This window comes from Chiloscyllium plagiosum, chromosome 39 (genome assembly GCF_004010195.1).
Source record: "Chiloscyllium plagiosum isolate BGI_BamShark_2017 chromosome 39, ASM401019v2, whole genome shotgun sequence".
Lineage (NCBI taxonomy): Eukaryota > Metazoa > Chordata > Chondrichthyes > Orectolobiformes > Hemiscylliidae > Chiloscyllium > Chiloscyllium plagiosum.
The window spans coordinates 12,611,507-12,620,228 of NC_057748.1; the positions used below are offsets into that span (position 1 = coordinate 12,611,507).

An 8,722-nucleotide genomic window follows, 5' to 3' on the forward strand; every position below is an offset into this window, starting at 1 on the left:
ATTAGCCATATAAACACTGTGGCTACAAGAATAGGTCAGAGGCTCCTACAGCAAGTAACTCACCCCCTGACTCCCCAAACCTGTTGACCATCTACAAGGCACAAATCAGGAGTGTGATGGAAGGAGCTTCCAAAAACCTGGCTGCTACTATCTGCCAGGCCAAGAATAGCAGATACATGGCAGCATCAATTCTTGCAACCTCCTCTCCAAGCCACTCATCATCCTGACTTAGAAATGTATCACTATTCCTTCAGTGTTGCTGGATCACTATTCTGTAATTATCTCCCCAAAAGCATGTTGCATCTACCTGCACCAAATGGACTCAAGAAAGCAGTTTAGCACCATTTTCTCAAGGGCAATTAGAGACATGCAATAAATACTGGCCCAGCCAGTGATGACCATATCTTACAAATGTTTGAAAGAAGTAATTTTGAAATATAATCACTGTTATAGGAGACATGATTGTCAATTTGTGCGCAGCATGCTTCAGTAACAGCAATTTAGAAATGTGCTACTAATAGGCAAGGGAAGAGGGACAAAAATACGCAGATTGGTATTTCCCTGTTGTATAAATTGAGGAGCCAAAATTTGCTTCCAAAGCAACCTTGCAAATAATACTTCAGAAGGAAAAACATTTGTGAAAATAAAAGGAATCCAACTTGCTTCATGCTGTTGAAAGGCAATGTTAATATTTTTGATAAATCCTGTAATTTTTGTTTTTGTTTTGTTTTCTCAGGAGTCTATGACCATGAACCTCTTGTGGGTCCAAGGAGATCTTTTCTCAAAGTTGCAACCGAGGGATTGAACAGTTAACGACAAGAGTGGCTTTGGATCATTCATTTTCCCAAATTGAAAAGACCACAGGAATATAGATGAAAAACCTGACTGTTTCCTCCTTTCCCAACTCTTCTGTCTTTTTGTGGCTGAGTGCTTCCATAAAGAGCAATGAAAACAGAGGTGACTAGAACTGACGTGCAATTGCTGATTGCATTTGAAACTAATGGCAGCTACTAGTCACTCCTAGACACTTCGCCAAAGTCAGCTACTGCGCCTGGAATAATAATGTCCCGTGTCAGCCTCTGGGCAACGATTGTTCTATTGGCCCAGCTCGGAAAGGTCTGCGGGGATTGTTGGCTGATCGAGGGGGAGAAAGGCTATGTTTGGCTAGCAATCTGCAGCCAGAACCAGCCCCCTTATGAGGCCATCCCTCAGCACATCAACAGCACCGTGCTGGATCTCCGGCTCAATGAGAACAAGCTCAAGCTCCTCCTGTACAGTTCCCTCAGCCGCTTCGGCAACCTGACCGACCTGAACCTGACGAAAAATGAGATCAGCTACATTGAAGACGGCGCCTTTTTGGTTCAGTCGAACCTGCGCGTGCTGCAGCTGGGCTACAACAGGTTGACCAACCTGACCGAGAATATGCTCCGGGGCCTCACCAGGCTGGAGTACATGTACGTCCAGCACAACCTGATCGAGAGCATCTCGGTCAACAGTTTCTGGGAGTGCCCCAACCTCATCAGTATTGACCTGTCTGCCAATCGGTTGGCGAAACTGGAGAGCAACACCTTCACCAGTCTCAGTGGCCTTATGGTGTGTGAGCTGGCGGGCAATCCTTTCAATTGCTCCTGCGACTTGGTCGGTTTCTTGAATTGGCTCGCCGAGTTCAACAACGTCACCAAAACCTACGACAGACTTCAGTGCGAGAGCCCGGCGGAGTACGCTGGCTTCCCTCTCCTGAGCCCGAGGCCCAACAGCAACCTCAACGCCATCAGTCTCCTCGCTTCCTCCTGTCGGAATGGTGTGAAAGTCGTCCCGTTTTCCACGCCCGTGGCTTCTAAAGATCCCGAAGCCTACTCGTCGGGAATCAACCCGGCGGAATTTTCCTCCACCGAGCCCATCACGGCGTACACCCTGGACACGTCGAACAGCCCCACCATTAAGCTGCACCATGTCACCATCACCGGGGCAACGCTGGTGGTTCAGATCCCCTCCCCCTACAGCAGGATGTACATTCTGGTGCAATACAACAACAGCTACGTTTCTGATGTAACAAATCTCCGCAACAGGAAGGAATACATTAAGCTGGAGAAGCTAAAGGCGCACACGGATTACACCTTCTGCGTGGCTTCCATCCAGAAGTCCCAGAGGTTCAACCACACCTGCTTGACCTTTGCGACAAGAGGGCGTATGATAACCCAACCGTCCAACTCTTCCACCACCACCCATTACATTATGACGATCCTGGGCTGCTTGTTTGGCATGGTCATTGTCCTGGGCGTGGTTTATTACTGCTTGCGCAAGCGAAGAATTCAGGAGGAGAAGCAGAAGTCTATCAATGTCAAGAAGACCATCTTGGAGATGAGGTATGGGCCAGAGTCAGAAACGAGCAGTATGATTCACTCAATGCAGAAGTTCCACGAGCAACCTATATCAGTGTCTCGGATGTCCTCACTCCCCTCTGTGTCTGGGGAGAAGGCACAGTTCAAGCCGCTGGAAGTCAACGAGACACCGAAAGCCACCAAGGGGAACTATATCGAAGTCCGCACAGGGGAGGCTGCTGACCGTAAAGAGGAGGAAGCAAAGCAGGCAGATAATGGAGACGGCTCAACAGCGGAAATCTCCACCATCGCCAAAGAGGTGGACAAAGTCAACCAGATCATCAACAACTGCATCGACGCCTTGAAGCTGGATTCTGCGGCTTTTATCGGCGCCGACTCCGAGATGTCGATCGACCGCCAAATCACGCCGAGCACGTCGTCCTCCCAGCTGGAGAGGCCGGGCTTCCTGTCGCCGACTTACAAAGAAGGAGGTTACCCGTTGCAGCGGCAGAGCAGCGTGGACACCACCAAGAAACGCTGCAGCATCTCGTCCAGCGGTTCAGGCAAGAGCACCCGTGTCTACAGCCTTGACCTCCCCGACCAGGTGTCCAAGACGGAGGCCAAGTACATCGAGAAGAGCATCCCCACCCCTACGCCTTTAAAGCGTCTTCCGTCAGTGGCCCAGGGAGAAATTCATCGTCTGGAGGTACAGCAAACCTACCACTGCAGTGAACATCGCCACTCCTTCCCTGCTTTGTACTATGAAGAACACGGGGACACTGTAAGCCAGAGGTCCACACTGTTAAAGCCACTCTCCCGTTCCAAAAGGGACTCCGCCTACTCCCAGCTCTCCCCCAGGCACCAGTTCTCCGGATATTCCTCCAGCCCGGAGTATTCGTCGGAAAACAGTCACAAGATCTGGGAGAGGTTCCGCCCCTATAAAAAGCACCCTCGGGAGGAGGTGTACCTGGCTGCTGGCCACGCCTTGCGAAAAAAAGTCCAGTTTGCTAAAGATGAAGACTTGCACGATATTTTAGATTACTGGAAAGGTGTTTCTGCTCAGCAAAAGTTGTGACTGAGCTTAAGACTGAATTGATAAGTTTACAAAAAAAAAGAACAAACAAAACAAAGAAGGATTAATGGGTCCTTTTCATTTATTAAACATTTATAACGTCCCATTTTATAAGCCACAGTCCAGAAATCACCCTTAAAATGTTTCATTACCAGTTCTTGATCGCTCCCTCCCACCCAACATTCCCTTCAGTATCCTCCTATTAATCCAGGCATACTTTTTACATTATAATATTTAATTCACTTGATAATGTTAATAAAGCGTTACAAATTGAGGGGGACTTTTAGCCATCACTGAACAGGCATGATCGAGGTAATGAGAATGAAATCAGGAATCTATTTTTTTTTGGGAGAGGCCTTCCTTTGGGGGTATGAAAAAAAAACCCTCATTTCTGTCAGCCAGTGAACGCTAGGACGTGTTTCTAGGGAATTTCCTGATCAGTGTAATATTAGCAGGTTCTCTTCACATTCCTCTCTACATTGTGTTAGCAGAGACATTAATTGGGATGAGTACATTGTTAAAGCAATGACCATCAGGCTTCCATAACCTGTAGATCTACCAACATTGCAGCACCACATTTGCAGCCCGTTGACCTTGTGATCTTGGGTGAACATCTCCCTTGCCATTCTGTCAGAGATGGCTTGACCACATTCCGGCCACCCCTTCCAGAAAGCACCTGTTTTTGTTGATTTCCATTGACTTAATGGCCAATCTTACAGGATAAACAATGGTGTAGCTGTAATATAGCTGGGCTTGTACTATCAGGGGCAAGAGTTCAAATCCCACCATGCCATCTGGTGGAATACAAATTCAGTTCATAAATAAAGATGAAATAAATGCATCTGAAATTGGAAACTTATCTCAGTGATGGCCACAATGGCAATTTATTGTTGAATGATGTTGACCCCATCACTCATGTCCTTTGGGGAAGGAGACCCACTATCCTTCCCTGGTCTGACCTCTGGGTGACTCCATATCAATGGTTGACTTTTAACTTCTTCATGCAACAATCCACAAAACCATTCAGTTCAAGGGTAGTTAGGGGATGGGGCATAAATGCTCCATGTCCTATGAAAGAATCAAAGAAAAATCTACAAGTTAAATGACTATCCACATTTCAGGCTGAGTTTGACAGTAAAAAGTCCCAGTCAACAAGTGAGACACCTAAGGCACGGTTAATAGAACTCTCTCCTTAAGATAACCTAGAACTGAGTTAGTTTTAAATCCTGTCTGATTTTATTCTCCATTGAAGAAAGAGGTAAATACTGGGTCATTGTAAAACAGGTGTTCTACTCAATCCCATTTGGGCTCCCACATGGTCAGTTAGATTAAAATAGCCCCTATTATCTTAGATTGATGAGCACCCTCCCCACCAATTCCTGACAGCATTCCAGCCCTATGCATCTTAATAAAATCTATTGATGGCCGCCAAACTGAAATTTCCATTTGCTGTCCAAAAACATTCATAAAATGTATTTCTCAAAAACGTTAACACAAAACTTATTCTTGGACAAGCATTTAGTTGTCTTGTTTCTTAACGCAGTGTTAAGCCAGATGTTTGTAGATTCAAGGTCCATTCCTCATCTTCAGCACATGGTTTAGGTTGACAAGTCAGTTCCAAAGGAATGCTACCTAATGGAATTCTGGATGAGGTATCAAATTGAAATCCCTTGTAAAGTGGATGTAAACATTCCTGTGACACTTTTTGAGGAAGTACAGAGTAAACTCTGGACCTTTCCTTTCGTAATAACATTTGGAACGGTTTGGATTCCATTGTCTACTCTTGGCAAAAGAATGCCAGGATATTAATACCCCTTTTCAGATCCATATTTGGACCCTGCCACTGTTCCTATGTTGTTCACATAGGCATTGTGCAATGGAATGCTCCACTGGGGTGCTGGGCAAGGGGTGTGAGGTAGGGAAAGGGTTAGGAAAATCTCATATTCATCTCACATCAAAGAAAGCATATCTCCTGTTGACCATCTATATGCTCATTTGCAATCCCCCCCTTACAACTGATAGGAAAGGTGGCAACCAATATTTTTATACTTGTAATTTTTTTCCCATAAAATTGTAATAAAATAATAAAGTTACTATATAAAATGCAATGTAAATATAGCTTTCTAAAAATCACATATGTATATCATTTTGATGTTCTAATACCATGGAAGGTATCAAGCCTTCTCATCACCTGACTTGTCACTTCTTGAACCTGTTACAATGATAAAGGGCCAAAGGCCCACAGGCAAATGGAAGACCATGAAGTAATTTGTAGTACAATCATAACAGTCCAGGCCAGACTGAGGGGATGAATCTTTCCACTGCCTGTTGGCTGTGAAGATGTAAGATGAAATGAAAAGACTCAACCCAGACCCTAGTAGGCATGTGCCAGAGCTACCTCTTAGTCAATGCTAATGGGTAGTAAGTTCAGAGTGTCTCTTAGAGAGGCCATTGAGTAATTGGCTTAAAATATAGAAAAATGACCCGCTGCTGGAGAAGTGCTCTTTTGAATTTGGGGTTGGTGCTCGTTGTTCGGGCTGGTGTAGAGGGAAATTTATCCTATGGCCAAACCTGTGCCTGGTCATGTTTCAATGCCACCACTGGGTGCCAGAATGGGCAAGTCTTCCAAATCTCGGTCACACTATCTGTCGTCTTGACTAGTAAGAGTTCACTGGGAACAAAAGTGTATGGTTTGCTAAAACATTATGCAAAATGGATTATACCAACAAATGGAATCAACGCTATTTTGTTTCTGTGTGTTTTTTTTTGCAGAAATATGAATCTTTGTAGTCTCTTTAATTTATCAATTGACCTCTCAAGATAAGGTCAACCTCAACGCACCAGAGCCTAACACTTTAGTCCAGGGCATGTCACACCTTCAATGCCCTTCACCACCAGTAAGTCAACTTAAGAATCTTACTGTATGAATGACTTCAAGGCTGTGAAGTAGTGACTGAGGAAGGAATTGAAGATTCTGTTTTGATCTCAGGGTTTTGTGAGGGATACTACAGGAACTGCAAGAAGTTTGCTTTTTGATTATCACCAGGAGTCTTCAAATGAATTATAATTCTCTGCCAAACAGTCATTATGTATTATAGCTATATCCTGTAGAAAGAAAGACTTTATTTCAAGATCAAACAGTCCAGTCATGGGTGTTCTGTATCTGCGTGGAAACCTTGTAAATGTAACTCAATAAAGATGGTCGCCCATGTGGGAGAAATGCAGTTGTCACGGCAACAGCTGCTGCCATTTTCCTCACATTGCTAAGTTTTATTTAAACCTTTGCTATGGAGATGCATGAATAATTGGGATGAACCATTTTTCCCTATTCCCTTTTTGTCAGGCGGTGGGAAGGTTTGCACAGGGAGTAATCGGAGACCTAGCCCTACCCAATGGGAGTGTTTTACTTACAAGTCAAAAACTGGTTTGGAAATTCTGAGTTAAATTCCACCAATGGAAGAAAAGAAAAGAGGTGGTGATCTGTTATATCATCTGGGCACAGACTCTATAGAAGGTGCAAATGAGAAGGAAAAGCTTGTTCCCTCTAGTCTTTTTCTGTTACCTTCGAGTCTTCATTTGTAGGTCCCCCTCATGGCAGTTGACCTTTTCCCCACTTAATTTAGTCAAATAATTTTTCAGTAACCTGTTGATTAACTCCTAAGAGTCCTTGTCAATTTGCCCCAACATGCGTTGATTGAGTTTAATTGGCATGTATAGTAGAACTTTGCTGAAAGTGATAAGTACAAGGGCACCTAACTGAGCACAGCGTCTGAACAGGGAACCCCACTTGCTAAATAGGTTAAACAAATGCTCAGTCATATCTTTCCCCTAACTTGGTTGCATCTGTGTATTAAGGAGACATAGCTCTTCATTCTACACATGTCAAGGTGTTACCATGAGCTTTCTGATTCATCTTCAACTAACTTTGGATAAGGTTAACCCCATCCTGCTGAATTTTCTCACACTGTCTACAGAGGGACTGTGTTTCTTTATAATCAGGGATTATTGACCAAATAAGATTGTAGTCTATTAAATCTCTTTGCTTAGTGATATTTCATATTCCACTTTATTTTGTTCTCGCATTTCGGAATATGTTAACTGTTCACGGTACATTTCACAGTGAAGTGTCAAATCAGCACAGAACAATGTAGAGCAGTTGAAGCATCAGTCATTTATACAGAAGAATAATCCCATTCATATTACCTCGGTGTTGGCGGACAGAAGAATAATATGGCTGGATTTGCTTAATGTTGGTATCTACACTTGTACCTGGAAGATGTACAAAGCCGCACATAAGTATTGACATTCTGTGGTAATGGATACTGAACACTTTCAAATGAGATTCACTTGTTCAATATTTTTAACAGAGATTTTAAACTAGATCTTTACCGTACAAAGTTAGGCCATTCAGTCCAGTGTATCTGTGCTAATGCATACCTGAAACAATCCAAAACTAATTTCACTACTCTATGTTTATTTGTGCCCTCCTGTCTTCCACCATTTTGAATATTTGCCTGACTTCCTCTCCGCGATCTCTGCTTCAACTGCTCTCTAGGAAAACACATTGAGCAGAAGTTATGTTAGGGTTATGTAAAACCCTTATTGGACATATTTAGGTAACGCATTCAGGTGCGGGCTTTAAGATTAATATATTGGCCTTGGAGAAAATGTAGCACACATTCACCAGAATCAATTTGGGGCTAAAGGGACCAAATTATGAAGAAGTTTGCATAGAATGGGTTTCTGTTCTCTCAGGTATTGTTATAGGGTGCAAGAAGTTGTCAAGTCAAAGGCTATGGAAATAATCCCGAAAAGTCTGGAGTGAACAGTTCTGCTCCCCTCATCTAAGGAAAGATATATTGCCATGGCAGACAGTCAAGACAAGGTTCAGTTGGTTGATTCCAAGTATAGAGGGATTTTCTGATGAGGGGAAATTGGGCTTGTACTCCTTTGAGTTTGGAAGAATGACAGGAGACTTTGGTGAAACGTTTGGGGGACTTGGCAGAGTTGATGTGTAAAAGTTAATTCCCCTTGTGGGAGAGCCTAAGACCAGAGAGTATCATCTCAGAGTAATGATATAGAGATGCCAGTGTTGGACTGGGGTGTACAAAGTTAAAAATCACACAACACCAGGTTATAGTCCAACAGGTTTAATTGGAAGCACTAGCTTTCGGAGCACTTGATGAAGGAGCAGCGCTCTGAAAACTAGTGCTTCCAATTAAACCTGTTGGACTATAACCTGGTGTTGTATGTTATTTATCTCAGAGTAAGATAAAGTACATTGAAGTAAGAAATGAGGAGAATTCCTTCTCTCAACGGTTGTGAATCT

At 43.6% G+C, this 8,722-nt stretch overlaps 1 protein-coding gene across 5 annotated transcripts in view; it reads left to right on the forward strand.

The window, feature by feature from the left end:
- LOC122542246 (protein phosphatase 1 regulatory subunit 29-like) overlaps positions 1 to 8,508 on the forward strand; it is a 407,579-nt gene extending 399,071 nt beyond the window's left edge. For 4 of the 5 annotated variants that reach the window (XM_043679784.1, XM_043679785.1, XM_043679786.1 and 1 more), the window contains one exon: positions 737 to 8,502. In XM_043679784.1, the coding sequence (XP_043535719.1) occupies positions 1,063 to 3,396 (2,334 nt within the window). In that variant the 5' untranslated portion in view covers positions 737 to 1,062 and the 3' untranslated portion in view covers positions 3,397 to 8,502. Of the gene's footprint in view, positions 1 to 736 lie in introns of all 5 variants that reach the window. The other variant, XM_043679788.1, reaches the window with a different exon arrangement.
- The last annotated feature ends 214 nt before the right edge of the window (positions 8,509 to 8,722 follow it).